Source organism: Oculina patagonica, chromosome 7, assembly GCF_052425735.1.
Source record: "Oculina patagonica isolate OP01 chromosome 7, crgOcupat, whole genome shotgun sequence".
NCBI lineage: Eukaryota > Metazoa > Cnidaria > Anthozoa > Scleractinia > Oculinidae > Oculina > Oculina patagonica.
In genome coordinates, this window is record NC_135764.1 from 25,575,314 (window position 1) to 25,602,914 (window position 27,601).

General features: G+C 38.5%; 1 protein-coding gene and 1 pseudogene across 2 annotated transcripts in view; both read left to right on the top strand.

Moving 5' to 3' along the window:
• Nucleotides 1-11,788: 11,788 nt before the first annotated feature.
• Nucleotides 11,789-27,601, top strand: part of LOC144660457 (uncharacterized) — a 49,664-nt pseudogene continuing 33,851 nt past the window's right edge. Inside the window, exons 1-5 of the transcript XR_013572092.1 lie at nt 11,789-12,058; nt 12,737-13,396; nt 13,884-14,431; nt 14,723-15,893; nt 25,809-26,380. The product of XR_013572092.1 is annotated as an uncharacterized LOC144660457 (transcript). The remainder of the gene's footprint in view (nt 12,059-12,736; nt 13,397-13,883; nt 14,432-14,722; nt 15,894-25,808; nt 26,381-27,601) is intronic.
• Nucleotides 19,027-24,147, top strand: LOC144660481 (peroxidasin homolog). The gene is made up of 3 exons (XM_078521121.1): nt 19,027-19,616; nt 20,756-21,424; nt 23,591-24,147. The coding sequence occupies exons 1-3, from the start codon at nt 19,424-19,426 to the stop codon at nt 24,145-24,147; spliced, it is 1,419 nt and encodes a 472-aa protein (XP_078377247.1). The 5' UTR covers nt 19,027-19,423.

The following is a 27,601-nucleotide window of genomic DNA, read 5'->3' on the forward strand; positions in this document are numbered from 1 at the left end:
GCTGTTAAAAGTTCACGGAAGGACACTTTTCTCAGCCAGTTTGCATGAAATAAATTTAACTGGAAAATAAACAGCCGCCATGTTGAATTTCTACCTTTGAGCCTGCGGTTTCAGTCAGCGGTACCGTCGTTCACTGGGCATCACGCGTCCATCACGCGTGACCACACGCGCGATCATTTGCTTTTCCTCTGCGAGTGTTCGTTGGATGCGTTTGTGATGAAAATGAGAATATTTTCAAATTGTCGTAGGGAAAACTATTTCCTCCGCTACAGCTTGACGTGTTTACCGCAATGTGATGCTGAACAAACTCTAGGATGCTTACCATTTGTTGGAGAGAACCGGTTGGAATTGAAAGGTTTCTTTCCAAAATTAGCAAACTAACCGAAATAGATGTCGCTTACCATTTGTAGCTCAGTTTCCTGTTATTTCTTTCCGAAGGATGGGAGACTAGAACTGGGAAACCTTACAAATGGTAAGAAAATTTCTGACGTTCCGTCAATTTCCGAAGAGATTTTCCAGAAAAAATTCTGTTCCATTTGACTTTCACCGAAACAGAGTTCTTGATTTTTATGTTCAACGGTCGGCATGCACGGCAACCAAATCAAAATAATTGTTAATGTTCCAAAATGACGCTAAATGGCGGTATAAAACTGCTCCGACGTCTCGGCAATACTGCCTTTTTTGGGGTGGCACCCTGAAGAAGGCAGTATTGCCGAAACGTCGGAGCAGTTTTATACCGCCATTTAGCGTCATTTTGGAACATAAACAATTATTTTTAGCATAAAAGACGCTACACAGTTAAACAAATCAAAATGTCAACGTCTCCCAGTTACTTTCCAGACATTTGTATTTTTTATTGCTTGCTCAAATTCCCCTCCCCTGGCGGAAATAGTGATTAATACCGCGCATAACGATTACATTTTTTGACCAAATTCCCCTACCCCCGGGGCATAAATGGGAAAAAATGAAGAACTCAGCAAAATTGGAGAATAACGTTTACCACGGGATAAATCACTATCCGGTGGATAGCGAGGTAGGTTTTGTAATCGTAGCAGGTGGTCTTTCTTGCGCAAGTGCTTTAGTTGGGGGAGCGTCTGTGCTGAACTGAACAAAGTATTCACGTACGAAATGCCTTAAGCGACGCAGTCTATATGGCGCAGCAAATATATACATATATCTATAAAGGTGTGAATGTAGAGAGAGAAAACAACAAAAAATAAAACGGGTTTCCCTCGCGTTGACCTCGAAGAAGACAGAAGACTACCTGTGCTGGTTGAAACATTAGCTAATAAGTTTTGCCGTCTTGCGTAGTCCTAGTCTTGCAATAAATTTGTTTAGTGTTAATGCGGGGTTTAAGCTCTTTACAAAAGTCTGCATTCGCGTCTTTGTAACTCACATAGCCACTTAAATTGAGTCGGTGATGAAGAAAATTATCATTTGAAGCCGCAATTCGTCACTTGCAATGTGGGCATTCAGGAGGAAAAATTTGTCCCCATAAATGCCCTTTTCTAAAACAAAACTGCAGTAATGACGTTTATCGGTAAATGGACAGATGGAGAACTTTGTGGGATCCCGAAAAAGAGAGTGGGGACAAATTCAGTCTCCTAGCTGCCAAAGTGTAATATAATATAGACGATTTGAACAGAAGGAATAGATGTACACAGGCCAGGCCGACAACCTGACCGCCATTTCTTCGAATGTCCATATTCACCCCCTCCCCCACCTCCCAAAAAGACAGAAACAACAAAAAAACAATAAACATACTAGTTTTAACCTGATATAAGATGGAAAAAACTTGCTCTGATCATTTAATGGTTTCCGACATTTCAGAGCTCAATTTCAGAGCATCAAAACCGATTGCATCGCATACATTACACTGCATCCAGTGTATTTCTCATCAACTATTTATCAAAAAAATTCAATGGAGAAGTTGAAAAAAATTCTCACTTTTACAAGAAACGCACACTACTTATAAGGCTAAGATCAAGCCCCGGTTGTTCAGAGGGTAGATAACGCCATCCGCTACTTATTCCAACGAAAACAAACATTTACGGAGGAAAAGCAAATGAACACGCGTGTGTATAGCTGTGTTAAGCTATGTATAGGTGTGTATAGCTGTGTAGGGCTAGGCTATGTATTCCCTCTATGAATATCCCTATATAGGATTTAGTCAAACAACTATATGATGACTACACTACGTACTTGCCCCAGTGAACGGCCGTACCGCTGACTGAAACGGCAGGCTCAAAGGTAGAAATACAACATGGCGGCTGTTTATTTTCCAGTTAAATTTATTTCATTCAAACTGGCTGAGAGAAGTGTCCTTCCGTGAACTTTTAACAGCTCTTTGAATGACTTTATTGACAACCTGTTTACACCTTTCACGAAGAATGAACCACGATGTATTGGCTAAGTTCATCGCGCCTCAAAGCAACAGTACATGTCAATTGAGATCGATCGAAGGATCGAAGTGCAGCGAGGAAGAACAAATCCTTGAAAAGAAAGCATCTGTGTGTCGATAAGTGGCATGTATGTAGTATTACTTTCTTGTTTCTTAACTTTGATGTGCCTAAATGTTGAATTGAGCGAGCTTTTGAAGAAAATCTTTCGCTGCTATTTTTACATTTGCTATCACAACATTGCCGAATTATATCGGCTCTGAAAACGCTCCGAAAAATGTCCTAACTGCCTTTTCTTCGCCAATATTTTGATTGTTATCTATAGATTTATGCTTGATTAGCTATTTCGTACCGATTTTATGCCAAATTGAGGCAAATAAATGGCTTCTGTGTTTCGGTGAATTTTGATGAAATAGCAAGAAATCGTTAAGTCACGTGTGTTTAGTTCCTCAATACTAATATAATATTGAAGTCCCCAGACATTTTGTGGCATTTTTGTGAAGTTTAGAGATGGATTTCATTACCCATGTTAGAATAATGTATATAAGTTGTTGCTCATGGGAGATATTGGACACTAGTTAAAGGCTATTTCCAACAGTACGAAATGTGTACCTTCCAAAAGACCGTTTGAGGAGAAGAAATCAAATCGGACGGTTGAAGTAAATTATTGTACTTAAAGCCTAATAACCACAGAATATAGTGCAGTGAATTTTATTTTCAGAAGTCTTTTTTTCTTGTGGAACTGGTCAATCAAAGTCATCTAATTAAATATGCATAAATTAGTGAAAAATGGCCATTTTTGCAAAAGGTGCCATACTTTGAAGGGAATAAAATATTTTAAGCTGATGTTTTGTCACAGTAAATAGCTCACCACACCCAGCATTTATGCTTAGTTTGGGCGAAATCGGTGATATGAGCTGTATCACATGTTGCCTGGTCCTCTTATGGACACACTCTTAAGTAATAATAATAATAATAATAATAATAATAATAATAGTAAAAAAATTAAATAATAATAAAAAAATGGACAGATATAAAATTAATTACATTGATAGTATTTTGTCACGTGAATCAAAACAAGATGATATAAATTTAATTAATTGCATGGTCAGAAAACAGACGACGTTCGAATAGTATCCCATGGTGCAATTCTCCGCGCACTTCACGCAATATCGAAGTTATGGCGGATTCCACCGTAAAATAACGCCGCTTTCTCTACGGCACATTTCGTATATTTTTCCAGTCAAAAGCAAGAAAATTGTATTATTTTGTTTTCTGTCATACTTTCATTGATTTGCAATTGTCCTATGACCGTGGTTTGTTAAAAAACGTCCTTTATTTTGATTATTTTGATTAGCTTTCCTTCACAAAGTGTTCACTGACCCGCGACGAGGTCATAAATATTCACGATTCTTCGGATAATAAGCAGGTTTCTACTAAATATGGGTCTCACGCTAGCATAATGAAGGCCGTATTATTGTACTTGCAAAGAAGTACCCAGAAGTACCCGCATCTTAATGACTTTTTCAGCGATCAAAGATGACTGAAATTTCGATCGAAAACCAGCGCCGCGTGCTGCGAAGCATGTGTGATGTCTGTTTCAGGCAACAATCGCTGGGCTCTTTCGTGAGCGCTTTGTCATCATTGCCATTTATATTTACATTCAAAATGACTAATTTCGAAAGTAATCTTATAACTGTACTCTTCAAATTAGTGAAATGCTTACAACTTGTGAAAAATAACCGTAATAATAAGCTCAAATATGTACTCATAGATTATAACGAGCCCGCCGGCTGCGAAGCGGACGGACTAGAGATCGATAGAGATGTAAGAAGAAATGTAAGAAAACCGATTCGGATCAGCACAGGACTTCTTTATTAACACTCCAGTAACAAATAGCTCATCTATAGCTGAATTTTTTACTGTCACAGGAATGAGAGCTCTTCAACGGTTGTCCAATTGTTCGATAACACCAACATGTATTTCTCTGTATACTAGCGAAACACAGGTAAATCCCTTCAATGTGACACTGAAATTCTCCTTTGAAACGCAGTGAACGTAGAATAAGTCGTTTTCCTCGAAAGCAGCAGCTTTTGAATCAAAACTAGTCCGGAAACACGCCATGGCGAACGCTTCTTCTCACTTCGCGAGAGCTGAACAATACTGATTACGTCACGTACGCAGTGATAATATAAGATGAAAGGAAATGCATCATGGGATACTATTCGAACGTCGTCTGGTCAGAAAATAATCGGAAGAATACATTAATTCTAAAATCAAGTCAGGCATTGGTAGCCGGCTGACATTTTGGATGATAGGTCGTATTTTCTTGTCAAAGTTGTCTCTTATTGTTGCATATTTGGAACAATAAAAGAGGAAATGAATTTCTTCTTTGGTTTTATTACAATCACAGACTGTACAAAGCCTATTATCTCTGGGCGTATTGTTATATCTGCCCAGTTCGATCATTAGCTTGTGATTACCAATACGTAATTTAGCTAATGTTCTCCTACCAGAAACTCTCCTAGTTAACTCTAGATATAAACTGGAGGTAGCATATTCGTTCTTGAAAGATCTATAAAATTCTACTGTCTTTCACCGTACTATTTCTTTAACAATTTCTTGCAAAATTTTGCTCACTTTCAAGTCGAAAGTTCGAGGCGGCGAAGACCGGACGTGACGTCAATTTTTGCGTTTGACCGCTGTGAAGGAGTAAACTGGACAATCAGTCAGAAATCACTCAATCAGCGGTTTCAGGAGGAAAGTTGCAGCTGACTAAGGTGACAGGAAATGACTCAGGCGTGTATCAGTGTTCAGCAATAAACATTCTGGGCAATTCACGGGAAGTGGTGCGATTAGCAGTAAATGGTAAAACTCTGGTTATTGTAATTACTAAAAAAAAAACTTTTCAATGCTTCACAAAGTTATACATGTACAGTGAGTCCTTGTAGTTCAAACATGTTTAAAATTTTGAGGTATCCAATATTCACATTTGAGTAACAGAAAACATTTCCCGTTTAATTTAGTAAGCAACCCGTTTCTTTGGAAGTCGATTGGAAGCAAACAATATTTACCAGTTCTTCTTAAAATAATCCGTTCCATTTTAATCCTGAATAAGGCTTTTATACTTTGATTAACTAAAATCTTGTTCTTATTGTAAAAAATGTCTTTTAACAACCGTAACAAGAAGAATTTTTAAAATGACATTACGATACTGCTTCAGTGCCTTGAAGTGCTTTCTTCATGTTTCTTTAATTTTAGACTTCTCCATTTTATAAAATAGTCAGGCCACATTTCATTCCTCTAAAAGCAAAACCCGCTTCTTATTATATACCTAAATAAAAATCAATTCATGAACTAAGTGTTATTAATTGGTCGCAGTTCATCCTCGTGTTTCTCTTCATCCGGGCCCTTCTTACGTCACTGAAGGAAGTATCGTCACCATACCAACCTGTCGCGTGACCGGATACCCGACGCCAGTGGTCACCTGGAGGAAGTCGTCTGGTCAGTTACCCCAGGGGAGGGCGCAGTATAACAACAGTGTCTTACAAATTTCTGATGTCCGTTAAGTTGACTCTGACACATACTTCTGTTCAGCAGTCAACCTTTTAGGAAATGTTGAAAGGAAAACTCAGCTAGTTGTGATTTCACCACCTGTGTTTACCCGTTAGCCACCTGGAAAAGTGTTTGCTTCTCCTGGCGACACTTTGACGTTAAACTGCAGCGCTACCGGTGATCCACGACCAGTCATCAGCTGGAAAAGACAAGGAGCAGCACTGCCCCTGAGGAGGAGTCACAGGACAAACGAGGCGCTTGTCATAAGAGATGTCAGAGAAGGGGATGCTGGGAACTATATCTGTGTGGCTACAAGTGCAGGAGTGTTTCACATCGAAACAATAAGTTATGTTGAAGTTAGGAAACCCAGAGGTAAGTTATAAAAATAATAGAATAATTGAATGTGTCACAGACAGATTGTGCTCATATTTTTCCGGCTTCACTTGCTAAATTTTCTCTATGCTACGTTCGTTTGTTATTTTTTGTTTAACATTTCCGTATTTGCTGCCATATCTTCGCGAAGAATAGAAACTAGATCCTGTACCTCTGGCATGGAGTAACAAGTGTTGGCTGCCAGGCGATCAGCTCTATCGAGTTTTTCTCTGTTTCCGCGCCGTTTCAAACCGTCGTTAGCAAAACTTTGTTTGCTATATAATCCCATCTCACGCCCACAAGTTCCAACATTCGTCAAGCTCGCTGGCGCTGACAAAACCGCCGTACTCATCGTTACAAAACGCAATCACGCTATTTTCGTCGCCTTTTTTGTACTTATCGTATCTCCGTATCAGGCCAAATATTTTAAACTTCATGGAAATTTCTTTCAAATATTCTATGTAACAAGTTGACGAAACATTTCTAATAGTGTCAGAAAAGCTAATTTAAGGCACACGTTTCTTTTCTGTCAGATTGTTCAGATCTCCTCAAATCAGGCCAGACTCAAAGTGGATTCTACTCTGTCAACCCAGACGGTAGAGGATCTTATACTGTCTACTGTGACATGCGCACTGACGGCGGAGGCTGGACAGTGTTTCAGCGAAGACAGGATGGCTCGGTAGACTTCTATCGGAGATGGAACGACTACAAAGCAGGCTTTGGTCAGCTGACTGCTGAGTTCTGGTTAGGAAACGACAAAATTCACCGACTGACGGCCTCTAGACCGAGCACTCTACGAGTGGAGCTGGAGGACTGGAGCAGAGGTAAAGCGTATGCAAAATATGGCAAGTTCAACATTGGTGATGAGCAGGCGAAGTATCGACTTGAAGTGGGTTCGTATTCAGGTACAGCGGGAGATTCGTTAACATGTCATAATAGCATGGCGTTTAGTACAAAAGATAGAGATAATGACATATGGCACAAGCACTGTGCTGCCACATATAACACAGGCGCCTGGTGGTACAGGAGTTGCCACATCTCCAATCTAAACGGACAATACCTGGGAAACAAACGTGATATGCGAGGAGCAGTGTGGGACACCTTTAGAAATAACCTTTCCCTCAAATTTACTGAAATGAAACTGAGGCCGTCATCGTAGAAAGAATAACAGTAACAGGTTTAATCCTGTTAGTGACGTAATACCATCATGATCATCAAACGTCATCAAAGCTCTCCATACTTGGTCCATTACCAACAATGATTAAACGTTTTTAAAATTGATTTGGATCACATAAACGGAGTTTTTTTATTTCTGTATCTTAACAGAACAGTTTCCTTTGTAATCATACACCTTTTTCTAAAATGGCGGAAAATACATTATTAATTTAACTGCTTCATGATAATTGGACCTCATTGCCTCGATCGCATCTGCAGAGTTCAAAAGAATCTTTGGCTTAAAACGAGGCCATGAGAGACAATATTTAGACAAAAGAATAATGTATTTTCCGCCATTTTGGACAAAGGTGTATTCGTAAGTGTGGTCCGTTCTAGCGAATAGCAGAGGAATTTTTAGTATTGACCACTGTTGACAACTTTTTTTACAGCTGATAGCCTGGGTATTAGCCTCTTATCTTTACCAGAGCGCGAGCTTTCACGCACCTCTCGCGCTCTCGGAAAGAAAACGATTGATAGTGATTGGTACCCAGGCTACCTCGCTGTGCTCATGTTAGTCTGAGTTAGTATGTGTTGTTTTAAGTTATTCCATTTATGTTATTATAATTTAATTCGTTCCGCTTTGATTTGGCTTGCGAAGTCGTAAGATTTAAAAGTAGCTTTCTTTTTTCTACGGAACAGGCAAATAAATGTAACCTTTACCGTATCACTGGCAAACATAACCGTTTGGCTCAAATTTCAATCGGTTGAACGTTACTACGTCAAAATTAACTACCTTATTACGTGAAATTTTCGCGACACGTTAATTTCGCGATTCCAAAAAAATCGCGAAATTAAAGTGACGCGAACAAAAAGTGTCGCGAACATATAATGACGCGAAAATTAAGTGACCCACATTATGTCAATAATTAAGAAAAAATAAGTTTAGTGCCACAGAAGGAAGGAAATATTAATCTAAATATGGATGTTGTCGTCATTGACTCAAGAACAATAACTAATGCACGTACAAGCATAACCTACGTGTGGACATTAACTGCTCTGTTGTAGCTATTTGCCGCGATTTAGTCCCACCCTTGCTTTTTTGTTAATTTGACGTTATTTTTTTATTAATCCGGATTAATGAAGTTGTTTTTATTTAATTCAAGGGCATGTAAAATAATATTGCCAAGGAAATGTAAATTGTGTCTACTCAAAAACGCGAAATTAAAGTGATTCAAAATACAACATTCTTGCAAAATCGCGAAATTTAAGTGTCGCGAAATATGCGCACCTCAAAATCGCGAAATTAACGTGTCGCGAAAATATCATGTAATAAGGTAGTTAATAGGCAAAGCGCAAACGTTGAATATAAAATTTTGTAGACGTGTTAGAAATACATATATATTTTTTGTTTGTTTCCATGCTTGGATAGAGTAAATTTAATTTGACAATATTTTAAGTCTGGATCATAAGTTGATATTTTTGTGAGCAGTATCTGGCTTTTCTCCTGTAACGAGACTGAGTTGGGTGTTTCGCTAGAATGCATGAAAAGTAGGCTTGAGTTGTGTAGAATGAGTTAGAAAGGTCCTGGTTCAAACGCTGATCTTTTAAAATGTGGGCGCTAAAAAGGAAGTTCAGCGCCCTGTCTAAACACAGCATTTATTAATTAAGTTTCTTCGACGCATACACTCGGAAAAGACGATCTTGGAAAATTTCGGTTATAAGCACCCCCCCCCCCCCCACCCCAGCCGCTTACAAGACCCCTGGTTATAGGCCCATCTACCTGGAAACAAAAAAAAAACATCCGGTTATAAGCCGCCCCGGATATAAGCCAACCTCTACTGGATAACAGTACTGAACAGGGCTTAATGTTGCTTTATTGTGACTTTTAATTAAAAACTATTTCTCGTTTGGAAACATTTTTTTGTATTCCGCTTATAATAGCCCTCCCGGATATAAGTCCCTCCGCTTATAAGCCCATCCAGAACCCCTTATAAAGTTGTATAAGCCCAGGGCCTTTAACGGGAATTTTACGGTATGCTGTTGATGTATTGCTGAGTTATAGAGGCCGTTTAGCTCAATAGGAAGCTAAGACAGTCAAGTAAGCAACCATTGAAACTAATTGGGGTAACTGGAGGGAGGAAGGTTCTTCTAGAAAATAAAGTAATCATAAAAGTTGAATGGTTTAAAATGAAGTCTAATACCAAAATGTTAAACGTGACATTATGAAAAAAAATATGAAAGTTTATAGATTTATAGTTTTGAAAGTTGTTGTCAATAAATTCCATGTACTACAAAGTTTGTATGTGTCACGGTATTATTTCGTTAGACGCGATAGGTCTGTACAAGAAAAAGCATTTAGTTAACTTATTCTCGGAGTCTAGACCACGTGTACAGCCGAGAAATTTGATAGATTGCTTCCCGAATCTCGTTGTGTTGAATCTTTTATAATGCTGAATTGTTATTTCCAAATCAGGGGAACTGCTTAATATATCATACCAACAGAGTGTTGTTTGTGCCTTTCGGGGCTGAAAATCGTGTTTGTGTCCCATTTCAAATTCGCAAATAATTATGGCTTTTTCCAGACAAGTATTATACGTGACGTTGAAGGGGGCTACTGGATATTTGCGACCACGTTAAAATGTTGTTTTCTAGTTTTAGTTTGCCAGAACTGTGTACATTGTTGCAAACGCATTTGCTTCCTATCAGGGTACCTCTAAAGGTTTTCAGAGTAAATCGCAGATATAAACAGGAGCTAAAAGTTGTCAAGAAATGATTTCAGTTTGGGACGTATATTGTAGCTATTAGTTGGCAACTAGACCCTCCCAATTATGCTAGCATTTTGTTGGGCATAATTTGGCATAACGAGCATTTTTTGACACTTCTTCTCAAAAAAGAATTGCTAGCATTATTTAGCATTTTCCGCCAATTTTAAGTACATTTTTTTGTCAAAAGCATGACGTTGCTTGTTTTTGGTGTTCTAACACTTCTCAAGACCTTTACGAAGCTCCAATTCTCCGAGGTCTCCACATAAATACTGCCTTTTCATTGTTAATTTTCAGAGGAAACATTTGTTGTGAAAACAATTTTTTCTGACAAAAATTGGAAACCTATTTTTGTGTCTCGGACGAAAATTTCGTGTCCGCAACAAACGTGCTCGCGGTTGCATTGAAAGAAGGGCTAGTCGATCAGAGGTTAATTTTCAGAGGTTGTACCTAGTAGTCCTTGCTAAAAATAAAAAAGAGATGACGTCAGCTATGCCATGGTCACGAAATCAGATCAGATACATTTGAGCAACTTAAAGTAGTGTTATATAGGTGTAGAAAGAGAAATATGTTTTTCACGTTATTCAGTTAAGGTTATTGCCCCGAAAAAGAACTGAACGTAGATTTTCAACCAAACTTTGCCTACTTGTTGATTACCTCAATGGGACTTAAATTTTGAAATAAAGAAGTGTGGGTACCATATTCGTTTAGCTGCACGAGGACCTTGTATATACCACATAATTCCTTAATAATTCCCTTGCAAGTACTGGCAAAGTACACATTTCCAGTGACTATTTTTGAAACATAATAATTGATCTGTTTTCGTTTTACAGAAAGAATCTGATCGCTACACTCAAAATATGAGAAAAAAATTGATAAGTCACCAAACTTGTTTACGAGAAAGAGAAGATTTTTTTTCTCGCGGACTAAGTCGCATAGAAAAAAGCCGCCGTTTTGTTTATGTGGGAAATAAAAAAGAAAAAATTTAGATCTTGCTGATGGTATAATGGATGAGATCCAATGGGCCTTAAAGGACCTTAGTCAGCCTCCGACATTTTCAATGGCATCAAAATTATGAAAATCATATGGTGAAGCGTAATCCTATTGCACTGCTGTAAGTTGTGTTATTGGAAGTCTGTTTAATTACCTTTAGCAGTTTTACAGTGAACTGTTTCGTTTAGACACGCTCCAGGAAAAATATAATACAGAAATTCTCTCATGTAAACAAAAACATACGTGTCAGTGGCTGACTAGGGCCCTTAAACCCAACAGAAATTCTGGCCTGCGGTATGATCTAAATTTGCAGTGTATATGATGTGGGCACTGACTTTGACTACGGCTATTATGTACAAGTTTGTTTGAATGAGTTTACTAATAAAATCTATCTATCTATCTTGCGGACTTCTTAATGAGCCAATACATGTACGCCTAGCGGACCTATCTTTATCCGAACTATAAAGCTATGAAAAAAAAATTGAACTTTGTCATTCATGACAGGAAAAGCAGACAATTTGGCAAATTACCCAAACTCGTGATCTTGGTATCACGTAACAAGCTGAAGCAGTATTCATTCCTTTGCGTTGTAGAATTGCGGATTTCTGAAACATCACCGTAATCATGCAATGGCTGTTCAAAAGCAAGCTATGCCTTCCTTTGCGTCCATAATTTCTGTTTTGTCCATTATGTTCTACTGCGCCGGCTTTTTAAGAGTTGAGCTTGAGTTACACGAGCACAAGAAAAGAATAAACGCTCTTGAAAGCGTTGCAGAGGCCAAGCCGCCGTCAAACGATCCAGACATAATCAAGAATGCTCCTGGTAAGTTTGTCTTACATTACAAGCTAGAGTTTACAAATTGTTGCAATAATACAATACAATCATCAAAATAAAAGCTTTTTCCAATGAAAATGCCTTGGAAATAGCAAAGAGTGAAAACAAATTATGAATGAACGTGTTTGTTCTCTTTGTGTTATGCAGCCGCCACGAAAACCGAAGCTAGGGTTAGCAGGTCATGTTTTCTTCAATCCAACGCATGCAAACAGCTTCAAACGCAAATAGTGAATCGACCTAATTTTGCTTAAACTCTGACTAACAGCTGAGAATGATAATAAAACAGTTTTTACATAAGAAAATTGCAACGGATATATTGTCTACTCAGAAGTGCAATAAAAGGTGGTTTACTGTTTTCATTGTTTATAGGAGAGATTATAGCTAATAAAATGCCAATTATTTCCGTCTCAGCCATCTTGTGGGTTAAAGAGCAATAAATACTTGTCTGAAGCAAACATTCCTGCAGAGATGCCAAAACGAACATAAACGCGCACGAGAAATTATTTTTCTCTTCCTCACTTTCAAAAAAAGAGAAACTACTTTGAGGTCTCTAACTACTTAAAATTTTAAAGACACCAATCTGTAAAAAAGGATTACTCTTTCTTATTTGCCTTAATAAGAAGAAGTGGCTTAAAATCCGCTTTTATTTCCTTCGTAGGAATTCAGTCGATAAACATAGACACAGCCGTCATGTTGAGTCAACAAAAAACGATTCAGAAGCAAAAAGCACAACAGAATCGATGATCAAAATCAACAAACTTTTATCAGAGGGCAGACTACATCTCTGTCAGTCAAAGGGTGTCACTTGCTCGTCAGGTCCCCCAGGACCTCCCGGTCGACCTGGACCAAGAGGACACAAAGGAGCCCGGGGACGAAGAGGACAGAAAGGAAGAACTGGAAACAAGGGAGATAAAGGCATTATGGGATCGCCAGGAAAGAGCGGCAAGCAAGGCATTGTGGGACCTGCGGGGATAAAGGGAGAGACTGGACTCAAAGGTGAGAAAGGAGACATAGGACCCGCAGGCATGCCGGGAAGTAAAGGAGAACCTGGTGAATCGATTTCATCTCCTGCTGTTGTTGTTTCTCCTGTGACGTTGACAGTGAACGAAGGTGGATCAGCCTCGTTTCAGTGTTCAGCCAGCGGTAATCCTGAGCCTGCAGTGGTGTGGAGTAAACTGGATAATCAGTCAGAAATCACTCAGTCAGAAGTTTCAAGAGGAAAGTTGCAGTTGACTAAAGTGACAGGACATGACTCGGGCGTGTATCAGTGTTCAGCAACAAACATCCTGGGGAATTCACGGGAAGTGGTGCGATTAGCAGTAAATGGTAAAATTTTGGTTATTGTAGTTTACTGTAATAAACTTTACAATGTGTCACACAGTTAAATCGTGAGTCCGTGTAGTTATAGCAAACATGTTTAAAATTTTGAGATTACCCATATTCACATTCGAGTAACACAAAGCATTTCCCGTTTTCTTTAGGAAGCAACCCGTTCCTTTGGAAGTCGATTGGAAGCAAACAATATTTACCAGTTCTTCCATTTTCCTACCATTTTAATCCTGAATAAGGGTTTTATACGTCAATTAACTAAAATCCTGTTCTTATTGTAAAAATGTCTTTTAACAACTATAACAAGAAGAATGTTTCCTTTTACATTTTTAAAATGACATTAGGATACTACTACAGTGCCTTGAAGTGCATTCTTTACATTTAAACTTCTCCGTTTTACATAGTCCGGCCTCATTTGATTCCTCTAAAAGCAAAACTTAATTAAAAATTGCTTCATGAACTAAGTGTTATTTATTGGTTGCAGTTTATCCTCGTGTTTCTCTTCATCCGGGACCATCTTACGTCACTGAAGGAAGTAACGTCACCCTACCAACCTGTCACGTGACCGGATACCCGGCGCCAGTAGTCACCTGGAGGAGATCGTCTGGTCAGTTACCCCAGGGGAGGGCGCAGTATAACAACAGTGTCTTACAAATTTCTGATGTCCGTAAAGTTGACTCTGACACATACTTCTGTTCAGCAGTCAACGTTTTAGGAAATGTTGAAAGGAAAACTCAGCTAGTTGTGATTTCACTTCCTGTGTTTACCGTTAAGCCGCCTGGAAAAGTTGCTGTTGGATTTTTGGCGACACTTTGACGTTAAACTGCAGCGCTACCGGTGATCCACGACCAGTCATCAGCTGGAAAAGACAAGGAGCAGCACTGCCCGTGGGGAGGAGTCACAGGACAAACGAGGCGCTTATCATCAGAGATGTTAAAGAAGAGGATGCTGGGAACTATATCTGTGTTGCTACAAGTGCAGGAGTGTTTGATATCGAGGCAATAAGTTATGTTGAAGTAAGAAAACTGAAAGGTAAGTTATAAATGGAATGATTACATTTGTCACAAAGAGATTATTAGATTGATTTCATGAATGCCGCAATATGTTAGTACCCTTCACTTTGCTAAGTGGTATAATTATTGTAGCACAACTTAATTATTAAAGTAAAGCGCGTCTACTATTTGCCCATAGGTGGACGAAGTAAAGTGTGTTGTTGATGTAACACACAAAACACAAGTAACCTTAAAAGCTCTCTAAAAATTCTAATAGAGCCTTGTTAAACTGACAAGCGAAGTAAAAGCTAGCGCTTCTTTTTTTTTTCAGATTGTTCAGATCTTCTCAAATCAGGCCACGCTCAAAGTGGATTGTACTCTGTCAACCCAGACGGTAGAGGAGACTTTACTGTCTACTGTGACATGCGCACTGACGGTGGAGGCTGGACAGTGTTTCAGCGAAGACAGGATAGCTCGGTAGATTTCTATCGGGGATGGAACGACTACAAAGCAGGCTTTGGTCAGCTGACTGCTGAGTTTTGGTTAGGAAACGACAAAATCCGCCGGCTGACGGTCTCTAAACCGAGCACTCTACGAGTGGAGCTGGAGGACTGGAGCGGAGGTAAAGCGTATGCCAAATATGGTAGGTTCAACATTGGTGATGAGCAGGCGCAGTATCGACTTGAAGTGGGTTCATATTCAGGTACAGCGGGAGATTCGTTAGCATATCATAATAGCATGGCGTTTAGCACAAAGGACAGAGATAATGACAGATGGAGCGGCCACTGTGCTGCCACAAACAACAAAGGCGCCTGGTGGTACAACCAGTGCCACCACTCCAATCTAAACGGACAATATTTGGGAGACAAACGTAATGACCGAGGGGGCCTGTTGGGATGGCTTCAGGGAACATCCCCTTTCCCTCAAATACACTGAAATGAAACTGAGGCCGTCATCGTAGATAGAATACCAGTAACAGGTTAATCGTATTAGTGACGTAAATACGAACACGTCACCAATCTTTGCTCTTTGTTCATCAAAGGCCATCAAAGCTATCCATACTTGGTCCATTACAAACAATGATAAAGTGTTTTTCAACTGAATTAATTTGGGTAACGTAAACGAAATATTTGTATTTCTGTAATTGGCTCTCATTGCCTCGATCGCATCTGCAGAATTGAAAAGAATCATTGGCTTAAAACGAGGCCATGAAGGACAATATGTAGCCAAAGAATAATGTATTTTCTGCCATTTTGAAAAAGGTGTATTCGTAAATGTGGTCCGTTTTAGCGAATAGCAGAAGAATTTATAGTATTGACCACTGTTGACAATCTTTCTTACAGCTGATAGCCTGGGTACCAGCCTCTTATATTAATTTACCAGAGCGTGTGCTTCACGCACCTCTCGCGCTCTCGGAAAGAAATTGAAGTGATTGATGGTGATTGGTACCCAGGCTACCTCGCTGTGCTCATGTTAGTCTGAGTTAGTATGTGTTGTTGCAAGTTATTCCATTTATGTTATTTTAATTTAATCCGTTTCGCTTTGATTTGGCCTGTGATGTCGTTAGTTTTAAAACCAGCTTACCTTAAAGACTCTTGGTTTTAGGCCATCGTAACTTGATTAAAAATATGAAACAAACAGTGGTAGTAAACATTATAAAAAATCGCATTTTACTAACTTGACGTTTCGTATACATTTTCAAAGCTACGACCGTTACAAATTTTTTTATCTTTTTTCAATAGAACAGCCAAATAAATGTAACCTGTACAATATCACTGGCAAACATAACTGTTTGACTCAAATTCCAATCGGTTGAATGTTACAACGTCAAAATTAACTAGTTAATAGGGAAAACACAAACTTTGATTTTTACTAATATCCGTTGTGGTAAATACGTTAATAGAACATTTTGTAGACATGATAAATATATATATATTTTGTTTTTTTTTTCATGCTTGGATAAAGTAGATTTAATTTGACAATATGTGAAGTCTGGATAATAAGTTGATATTTTTGTGAGCAGTATCTGGCTTTTCTCCTGTAACGAGACTGAGTTGGGTGCTTCGCTAAAAACGCATGTAAGTGTAAATGTAAGTTTTTATATTTATAGCTTTAAAAGTTATTGTCAATAAATTCCATTTATTAGTTCTACAATGTTTGCATGTGTCACGGTATTCTTTCGTTAGACGCCATAGGTCTGTACAAGAATCGATCGTTTGCAAATACTGAGACGATCGTAGGCCGTCGAAGCGATTAGAGGCGATCGGGGGTTCTCATATGATCGTCCCGATCGCCTGGTACGAGCGAAGTCCTACGAAAAACAATCATTTTAGTCCTAGATAATGGCACATTTGAATGAAAGAGCAAAACTCTCTCTTTTCTTCTCAGGTATTGAGTTTTACGGCGAAGAATGAAAAGAGAGGCTAAAAAGATAGAACACGGGCGATCCAAGCGATCGTGATCGCCCCAGTCGCCGCAGACTTTAGCGATCGTCTGTGTAATGTTTTCAGATAATCGCAAAAAAAAAAACGTTTTGAAGTGACAGAGGCTATAGAAACGATCGTGGCGATTAAATGAGAACCAGCTTTTAAAGGCTGCAAATCGTGTTTGTGTCCCATTTCAAATTCGCACATGGCGAAGGACTTTAAATTACGGTTTTTTGAGTCTAATGCTTGCGTGCGCTTTGCGCATGCGCATTAGACTCTTTGTTATATGAAAAAAGCTGTTAGCAATCCCAAGGGAATGGTTCGGGATCGATAATCGTTTGCTGTAATGTAGAAAACAATGATCAGCTGCAAGAACGGACTCCGTACGGACACGCACGATTAGTTTCAATTAAAAACAGCCAATCAGCGACACGTGTTCCCACGCATAATTAAAAGTTCTTTCTCAAGTCACGATTATTCAACACTTGAACAGGACGTAATAATTTTCCAGTTAAGACATTTGTAAGCTTTTTGTGAAAATAAATCTTCGTTTTCAGTTCAGTTAAGCACTTGTGTTTTCGTCTTGCTTAAAAAGCAAGACGTCTTTGAGAAAAAATATTTCGACGGCGACTCGCGTTTATTTACACAATGCGACCAAATATTTATTCTGTTTTAAAAAATAGAAAACTTTACCTCGTATTTTGTATTTAAGTCATTTGAATTTTGACCAATTTTTTCTTTACAGTGCAAACAAAAACCTTCAAAAATAAAAGATGTACATGGATAAATGTAAATCAAGTTACGCGACTAAATCAAAATGCGTTTGTTTGGCCGCTTTGCAGTATTACACTGTCCCGGCCTTTGCCATACACGGAAATCGAATTTCATGCTTTTACGACTCTCAGAGATCTTAAGTTCTTCTTACAGCTAGAAAAATCATAAAATGGTTACATTGATATGGAAGTGATGATTCGCGAAATTTGTACATCATGATAAACAGTCTTCGCTCCTGTGTATGGTAGCTCGATAATAATTGCCTAGTTTCCAGCGTTCAAACGGTCATCATTATATTGACGTGAGCATTTACACCCGTTTTTAGAAAAATCTGTCACTAAGTGCTTACAGTACAATGGAGTAACAGTCACTATTTCAAGTGCTTTTATTGCAAAATCTGTTTCAAGAGTCATCATCAAAATGGTGAAAAATCTGAAAGAAAACGATGTGAAGTTCTTCAACCCTTGTTGTAATGAACATGCTTTTTGTAAATCGTCACGCAATCTTGTCCAAATGTTTAATCGTTTCTGCTTTTACGGACAATACGGAAGAAGTAACATCAACTCCTGTTCATACTTTAAATTTTGTGAAGCATATAACATTTATGACTGTTTCGTTTTCATCCATAATCATCCACGATGCCCCTAGCTTGCTATAAGCATTTTAAATTAAACTCCCGAACACAAACCTCTAACCAATTTTAACCGGCTTACGAAAACCGCGCAATCTGTATCACTATGCCATACGGCATTAGACTCATGTCACCCTTGGTGACCTATTTTTTAAAGTTTAGAGTCCCGTGACGTTGAAAGGGGTTACTGGATATTTGCGACCACGTACAAAAGTTTTTTTCTAGTTTTAGTTTGCAAACACATTTGCTTTCTATCGTGATACCTCTAAGGGTTTTCAGAGTAAATTACAATTATAAACCGGGGCTAATAGTTGAAAAGAAATGATTTCAGTTTGGGACGTACGTTGTAGCTTTTGGTTGGCAACTAGGCCCACCAATTATGCTAGCATTTTGTTGGGCATAATTTTGGACACTTCTTCTCAAAAAGAATTGCTAGTATAATGTAGCATTTTACACCAATTTAATCTATATTTTTTGTTGTCAAAAGCATGAATTTGCTTGTTTTTGGTGCCTTTTCATTGTATACGTAGTTGACTTGAAAGCAGGGCTTCTTTAGCCGATCAGCGGTTAATTTTCAGAGGTTGTACCCAGTCCTTAGATCTTGCTGATGGTGGTATAGATCCAATGGGCGTTCAACCAACCAAAACTCTGAAAATGCCATCTTTATCCAAACTATGAATAAATGAAAAAAAAAACTTTGTCTTTCATGACATGAATAACAGACAATTTGGCAAGTTACCCAAACTCGTGATCATAGTATCACGTAACAAGCTGAAGCAGAATTTATTCCACTGCGTTGTTGAATTGCAGATTGCTGACAAATAATGGATGAGATCATAGTTAGTAGAGGTGACTAACTATGATGAGATCCAATGGGCCTTAAACCAACAGAAATTCTGGCCTGATGTATGACCTAAATTTGCAGTGCATATGATGTGGGCACTAACTTTGACTACGGCTATTATGATCAAGTTTGTTTGCGGACTTGTTAACGAGCCAATACATGTACACCTAGCGGACCTATCTTTATCCGAACTGTACTGAGATATAAAAACAAAAATTGAACTTTGTCGCATAACAAGAATAGCAGAGAATTTGGCAAGTTACCCAAACTCGTGATTTCGGTATCACGTAACGAGCTGAAGCAGTATTCATTCCTCTGCGTTGTAGACTTGCGGATTACTAAAACATCACCATAATCATGGCTGTTCAAAAGCAAACTATGCCTTCCTTTGCGTCTATCATTTCTGTTTTGTCTATTGTGTTCTACTGCGCGGGCTTTTTAAGAGTTGAGCTTGAGCTACACGAGCACAAGAAAAGAATAAACGCTCTTGAAAGCGTTGCAGAGGCCAAGCCGCCGTCAAACGATCCAGACATAATCAAGAATGTTCCTGGTAAGTTTGCCTTACACTACAAGCTAGAGTTTACAAATTGTTACAATCATACAATACAATCGCGTCAGAATGAAAGCTTGTTCCAATGAAAATGCCATGGAAATAGCAGAGTTAAAATAAATAATGAATGAACGTGTTTGTTCTCTTTGTGTGATGCAGCCGCCACGAAAACGGAAGCTAGGGTTAGCAGGTCATGTTTTTTTCAATTCAATGCAAACAACTTCAAGCGCAAATAGTGAATCGACCTAATTTTCCTTAACTCTGACCAACAAAATGATAATGTAACAGCCTTTAAGTTAGAAAATTTACAAAGGATATGTTCAACTCAGAAGTCCAATAGCAAAGCGCGCGATGTCTTAAAATAGAGTGCAAATGATTACACCCCAACGAGGCTCAGAAAACATCAGCGTGTTTTGAAAGAAATAGAAGAAAACTAGGCGAAGTTTTCGTTTTATGAAAGTGTTTTAGAAACACTGTCTGTTTTAGAAAGTGTTTAAGGAAAACCGTCCGCCATTTCGGTTTGTTTGTCTGCATCTTGTCTGAGACGTGACGTCACTCGCCCGCTTTGTTATTAATATTTTTAAAGGTTATAAAATGCCAATTATTTCCGTCTCAGCCATCTTGTGGGTTAAAGAGCAATAAATACTTTTCTGGGGCAAGGATTTCTGCGAAGATGCCAGAACAAACATAAACGCACACCAGAAATTATTTTTTTATTCCTCACCTTCAAACGTAAAGAAATTTCTCTGACAAGTAATTAAAATTTTTAAATACACCAATCTGTAAAAAGAATTAACATTTCTTTTTCTGCCTTTGTAAGTAGAAGTGGTTTCAAATACGTTTTCGTTTCAATCTTAGGAATTCAGCCCTACAAACATAGAAAAATTGAAAGTAGAAGTGGTTTCAAAAAGGTTTTCATTTCATTCGTAGGAATTCAGCGCTATAAACATAGACACAGCCGTCAAGTTGAATCAACAAAGAACGAGTCAGAACCTAAAGACACAGCGATGATCAAAATCAACAAACTTTTATCAGAGGGGAGATTGCATTTATAAAAGACACCAATCTGTGGATTATTATTTCTTTTTCTGCCTTTGTAAGTAGAAGTGGTTTCAAATTCGTTTTCATTTCCTTCGTAGGAATTCAATCCCATAAGCTTAGACACAGCCGTCATGTTGAATCAACAAAGAACGAGTCAGAATCTAAAAGCACAGCGGAATCGATGATCAAAATCAACAAACTTTTATCAGAGGGGAGATTGCATCTCTGTCAGTCAAAGGGTGTCGCATGCTCGTCAGGTCCCCCAGGCCCTCCCGGTCCACCTGGACAAAGAGGACACAAAGGAGCCCGGGGACGAAGGGGACAGAAAGGAAGAACTGGAAACAAGGGAGATAAAGGCATTATGGGATCGCCAGGAAGGAGCGGCAAGCAAGGCATTATGGGACCTGCTGGGATAAAGGGAGAGACTGGTACCAAAGGTGAGAAAGGAGACATAGGGCCCGCAGGTATGCCGGGAAGTAAAGGAGAACCCGGTGAATCGATTTCATCTCCTGCTGTTATTGTTTCTCCTGTGACGTTGACAGTGAACGAAGGTGGATCAGCCTCGTTTCAGTGTTCAGCCAGCGGTAATCCTGAGCCTGCAGTAGTGTGGAGTAAACTAGACAATCAGTCAGAAATCACTCAATCAGCAGATTCAAGAGGAAAGTTGCAGCTGACTAAGGTGACAGGAAATGACTCAGGCGTGTATCAGTGTTCAGCAACAAACATCCTGGGGAATTCACTGGAAGTGGTGCGATTAGCAGTAAATGGTAAGATTCTGTTATTGTAATTTCTGAAATAAACTTTTCAATGTGTCACACAGTTAATTATACAGTAAGTCCTTGCAGTTTTAGCGAACATGTTTAAAGTTTTGAGATTACCAATAATCACATTCGAGAAACAGAAAACATTTCCCGTTTTCTTTAGGAAGAAACCCGTTTCTTTGGAACTCGATTGGAAGCAAACAATATTTACCAGTTCTTTTTAAAATAATCCGTTCCATTTTAATCCTGAATAACGCTTTTATTCGTAGATTAACTAAAATCCTGTTCTTATGGTAAAAAATGAAGAATGTTTTCTTTTACATTTTTAAAATGACATTAGGATACTACCAAATTGCCTTGAGCTGCTTTCTTTAATTTAAATCCACCTTCGTTCACTGTCAACGTCACAGGAGAAACAATAACAGCAGGAGATGAAATCGATTCACCGGGTTCTCCTTTACTTTCCGGCATGCCTTCCCCATTTACTTGTCCGGTCAAAAAACAGTCTTTATTTATTTCCTCAGAAGATATTTACATCTGAGAAGAAAGACATACCTCTTTCGATAGGTTATGAAACAGGCTTTCAGGAAAAAATACTTTTGTTCGAAATATCCCATAATATTTTTGAATATATTTATCTAATTAGCAGAAATCAGCATAAAGTGACCAAAAATTTTGGACAAAAGGCAACAAGCTTCTCAAATGTTTAAGGTTATAAGGAAAAGTTAAAAGCAAAAATGTTCCTTGTTATATTGGCAACATATCCAGCAATTCTGGCTGAAAAAGAATGAATATAGAATTTATTACAATTTATCTAAGCTTCATGAATAACCTAATTTGCATAAATTAGCATATATTTTTCGGCCAAGTAGCGTCCCGGAATTTCGAGTATTTTTATCCCAAAAACCCTTTTCCTCAAAATATAACGATCTCCTTATACTCATAGATACATTCAGGCATTCATTCCAAGCACCAGGCGAGGATTCGAACGCAGAAAGCAAATATTTCAGTGCATTTCAGCCCAAATGCGTTCGTAACGTATCGTACCAAGTACACACTCCTACCCCCGGCGATATCAATCAATGAAAATCAATAATAAAAAAATCAATAATAAACAATAACAATCAATAACAATTAATTGATTAATATTGGAAATCAATAAAAATCAATGCCTTAAAGTTGAGTGAGTATCGGTTTTTATTGATTATCATTGATTATTATTGATTATGAAATTTGTTATTTATTTTCAATAAAATGCACCATATGAACTAACAAACCATTCGGTAAACTTTATTTGCTGTGAGCTTTGTGTTTTTACAAATCAAATGTTTCAAATCTGCAGCATTTTACTACAGTTTACTATTACTGTAAAAACTTACTATAACGTTTGATTGTCTCGAAACAAGAACATGTTATTACATGTAACTGTTAATTTCTACTTACTAGTCCGGTGGGAATGCAATGAAAAACATGTGCAATCCAATCACCCTGGACGCGTAATTCGTGGTAACATGGACGTGGGTCATAAATCACGGTCATATTTCAAACCACGGCCGCGCCATAAAGTTGCATAATCAGTTATTGATTATCAATGAAAATCAATAATAATCAATAGCAATTAAGACGATTTGGTGAGTGAGTATCGATTTTTATTGATTGGTTGAACCAATCAATAATAATCAATGGATTATTATTGATTACTATTGATTATATTGATTGCAATCAATGATTGATTTTCATTGATTGATATCGCCGGGTCCTACCTCAATTTAGATTCATTCCTCGCTTGTATTTCGCAGTTGACGATCAAAATCAATAGAAATCCCATTAGTACTGCCTTCTTTCTCTTTAAACAATCTCAAAAGCTCTCTCTGCCCTTACAACCGCCGTTTGCCCAAACCTCCGCATCGGCGGCCATTTTATATCAAGTTGTGAGGATTAGAACGCAGGCCACATTCAAGTGTTTTAGCTCAAATTTGCGGAGAGACTGGGTAAAAGCCTAGTCACGCTTTCCTGAAAGTTTTACAGGAAGGGGATGTAAAGCCAATTTTTGCGAATTTTTTTGGTCATGAGTCTTCTATGACTGATATTTACAGGGCCGGAAAAGAAAGAGTAAAAGCAAAACCTAATTAAAAATCACTTCATCATCTAAGTGTTATTTATTGGTTACAGTTTATCCTCGTGTTTCTCTTCATCGGGGACCATCATACGTCACTGAAGGAAGTAACGCCACCCTACCAATCTGTCACGTGACCGGATACCCGGCGCCAGTGGTCACCTGGAGGAAATCGTCTGGTCAGTTACCCCAGGGGAGGGCGCAGTATAACAACAGTGTCTTACAAATTTCTGATGTCCGTAAAGTTGACTCTGACTGGTACTTCTGTTCAGCAGTCAACCGTTTAGGAAATGTTGAAAGGAAAACTCAGCTAGTTGTGATTCCACTTCCTGTGTTTACCGTCAAGCCGCCTGGAAAGTTGTTTGCTTCTCCTGGCGACACTTTAACGTTAAACTGCAGCGCTACCGGTGATCCACAACCAGTCATTGGCTGGAAAAGACAAGGAGCAGCACTGCCCGTGGGGAGGAGTCACAGGACAAACGAGGCACTTGTCATAAGAGATGTTAAAGAAGAGGATGCTGGAATCTATATCTGTGTGGCTACAAGTGCAGGCGTGTTTCATATTGAGACAATAAGTTATGTTGAAGTTAAACTTCCGAAAGGTAGGTTATAAACGGAGTGATTGCATTTGTCACAAAGAGAGTGTTAGATTGATTGATTTCAGGAATGCCGCAATTTGTTAGTACTATTTACCTTGCTAAGTGATATTGTAGCACAACATAATTGTTAAAGTAGAGCGCGTCTACTATTTGCTCATGTGTGGACGGAGTAAAGTGTGTTACACAAGTAACATACAAGACACAAGTAAAATTAACAACTCTCTAAAAATTCTTATAGAGCCTTGTTAAACTGACAAGCTAATTTAAAGCAAGCGCTTCTCTTTTGTCAGATTGTTCAGATCTGCTCAAATCAGGCCACACTCAAAGTGGATTGTACTCTGTCAACCCAGACGGTAGAGGACACTTTACTGTCTACTGTGACATGCGCACTGACGGTGGAGGCTGGACAGTGTTTCAGCGAAGACAGGATAGCTCGGTAGACTTCTATCGGGGATGGAACGACTACAAAGCAGGATTTGGTCAGCTGGCTGCTGAGTTCTGACGACTGACGGCCTCGAGACCCAGCTCTCTTCGTGTGGAGCTAAAGGACTGGAGCGGAGGTAAAGCGTATGCCAAATATGGGAAGTTCAATATTGGTGATGAGCAGGCGCAGTATCGACTTGAAGTGGGTTCATATTCAGGTACAGCGGGAGATTCGTTAACATATCATAATAACATGGCGTTTAGCACAAAAGACAGAGATAATGACAGATGGCACAAGCACTGTGCTGCTACACACAACACAGGCGCCTGGTGGTACAACAGTTGCCACCACTCCAATCTAAACGGACAATACCTGGGAAACAAACGTATTTACCAAGGGGCCTGTTGGGATGGCTTCAGAGGACATATTTCCCTCAAATTTACTGAAATGAAACTGAGGCCGTCATCGTAGAAAGAATACCAGTAACAGGTTTAATCCTGTTAGTGACGTACATACCAACATGTCACTAGAGAGATGTAGCATAACGTTTTTTGACGCGAACGGCAAAAATTAAACTTTTGCTGTCTGCCGTTTGGCGTCGTACGCGGAAATGAGTAGTTTTGTGTTTGTTGTCACGGTCAATGAGGGATTTTTCCCTATTTTTATGATGGATTAATTTTAGGATTCGATAAAAAGGTAACAAAATGAAAGGCATCAAAGGTCCTAAAAACTTTCCATAATTGGTACATATCAAACAATGATAAAGCGTTTTTAAAATTAATTTGGATAAAGTAAACGGAATTCTTGTTTAATAGAACAGTTTAATTTCCTTTGTAATCATACACCTTATTCCAAAATGACGGAAAATACATTATTCTTTTAATTTTCTTCGTGATAATTGGCCCTCATTGCCTCGATTGCATCTGCTGAATTCAAAAATTTTTTTGGCCTAACACAAGGTCATGAGGGACAATATGTAGACAAAAGAATAATGTACTTTCCGCCATTTTGAAAAAAGATGTATTCGTAAGTGTGGTCCGTTCTAGCGAATAGCAGAGGAATTTATAGTATTGACCACTGTTGACAACTTTTCTTACAGCTGATAGCCTGGGTACCAGCCTCTTATCTTTACCAGAGCGCGAGCTTTCACGCACCTCTCGCGCTCTCGGAAAGAAAACAATTGATAGTGATTGGTACCCAGGCTACCTCTCTGTGCTTATGTCGGTCTTAGTTAGTATCTGTTGTTGTAAGTTATTCCATTTATGTTATTTTAATTTAATCCGTTCCGCTTTGATTTGGCCTGTGAGGTCGTAAGTTTTAAAACCAGCTTACCTTAAAGACTCTTGGTTTTAGGCCATCGTAACTTGATTAAAAATATGAAACAAACAGCGGTAGTAAACATTATGAAAAATCGCATTTTACTAACTTGACATTTTATATACATTTTCGAAAGAACGACCGTTACAAATGTTTGTATCTTTTTTCAATGGAACAGCCAAATAAATGTAACCTGTACTGCATCATTGGCAAACATAACTGTTTGACTCAAATTCCAATCGGTTGAATGTTACAACGTCAAAATTAACTAGATAATAGGGAAAACACAAAATTTATTTTTACTAATATCCGTTGTGGTAAATACCTTAACAGAAAATTTTGTAGACGTGATAGAAATATCTTTCTTTTTTTGTTTCTTTGCTTGGATAAAGTAAATTTAATTTGACAGTATCTGAAGTCTGGAAGATAAGTTGTTATTTTTGTCAGCAGTATCTGGCTTTTCTCCTGTAATGAGACTGAGTTGGGTGCTTCGCTAAAAACGCGTGGTATGTCGGTTGTATAGAATGAGCTAGAATGGTCCGGTAAGTACGTTATGTATGGGGAACTATTATGTCCCCGATATAGTAATTAACTAACTTTACTTGAGTTCTATTAATATTGCTGTGCTTGACTTTACTTGCTTGGTGTACTCTACGTGCATAATATACTTTAGTATAGTTTCCAGGGGTGAATTCAATTCTGATTGGTCGAGGAGCTCGGACTATTTAGTAAATATACCCCTTCAGGCGGCTGGTATATTGGAGGATAATGCCCGCGGCTGAAAGATTGTCCAAAAAATAAACAGTTGGCCGAGAAGCGAAGCTTCGTGGGTAACTGTGAAATTTTGAGTACAATTTTTCAGCCAAGGGCATTATCCTCCAATATACCAGCAAGCTAAAAGGGGTTTATTTATTTTATAACCCTCCGATTAAGTTCTACAACACTCTTTATCGCCGTAAATTTATAGGAAAACCTACAGTGATAAACCCGTGGTTGAAACAAATGTAGTTGATTGGTTTACGTGAGCTTTTAACTCTGTGATTTCATTAAAAGTTTGAATTGAATAAGGTGACTTCATTCGTTTGTTTTCTGCTTGCCTACAAAATCGGACGGCGGATGTCAAATTGGACGGGGTATATTCGCTGATACCCGTCGTCCGATTTTGTACCACGTGATGCGTTTTATCTAATGAGCGCGCGCAAAAAATACTGGGTGGGTTATAAGTCGCAATATTCACCGCGCGCTAGGCGGTGAATATTGCATCTGAAGGTTTGGCTACTAAGCCATTCCACGTTTGCCATCCAGGCCTGTGAACATAACAGCATTTGCTGAATGAAAATTTCTCTCATTTAAAAGAAATCACTCCAAATCCCTGATATTTGAAACATTGGGAATTTTGCAAATTTACTACCAAGGCTTTTGAAACGAAAATATTTTCAAGAGATAGTTTTCAAGGCATTAGAATTGATCGTAAACATGGTGGATTTGGAGATCGCACACGGCCATGTCTTCAGTCAGATCGACTGTCAAAACATTATTTAGTTCTTTTCTCACTGGAGCTAGTAATTTCGAGAGGATTCACAAAATTGCTCAGAAGTCACCAACGATCATGAAACAAAGGTACCGGATATCTATCTTTTTAGTAGTGTTTGTTTTGAGTGTTAATTATGATTTCGATCGATGGATTAAACTTGTTTACACGTATGCAAACGAGCACTTCTGTTTGT

Coding starts and splice junctions, on each gene's coding strand:
- LOC144660481 (XM_078521121.1), top strand. CDS start 19,424: ATGGCTGTTCAAAAGCAAACTATGCCTTCCTTTGCGTCTATCATTTCT. Junction 19,617..20,755: donor CATAATCAAGAATGTTCCTG/GTAAGTTTGCCT, acceptor TTTCCTTCGTAG/GAATTCAATCCCATAAGCTT. Junction 21,425..23,590: donor GGTGCGATTAGCAGTAAATG/GTAAGATTCTGT, acceptor TATTGGTTACAG/TTTATCCTCGTGTTTCTCTT.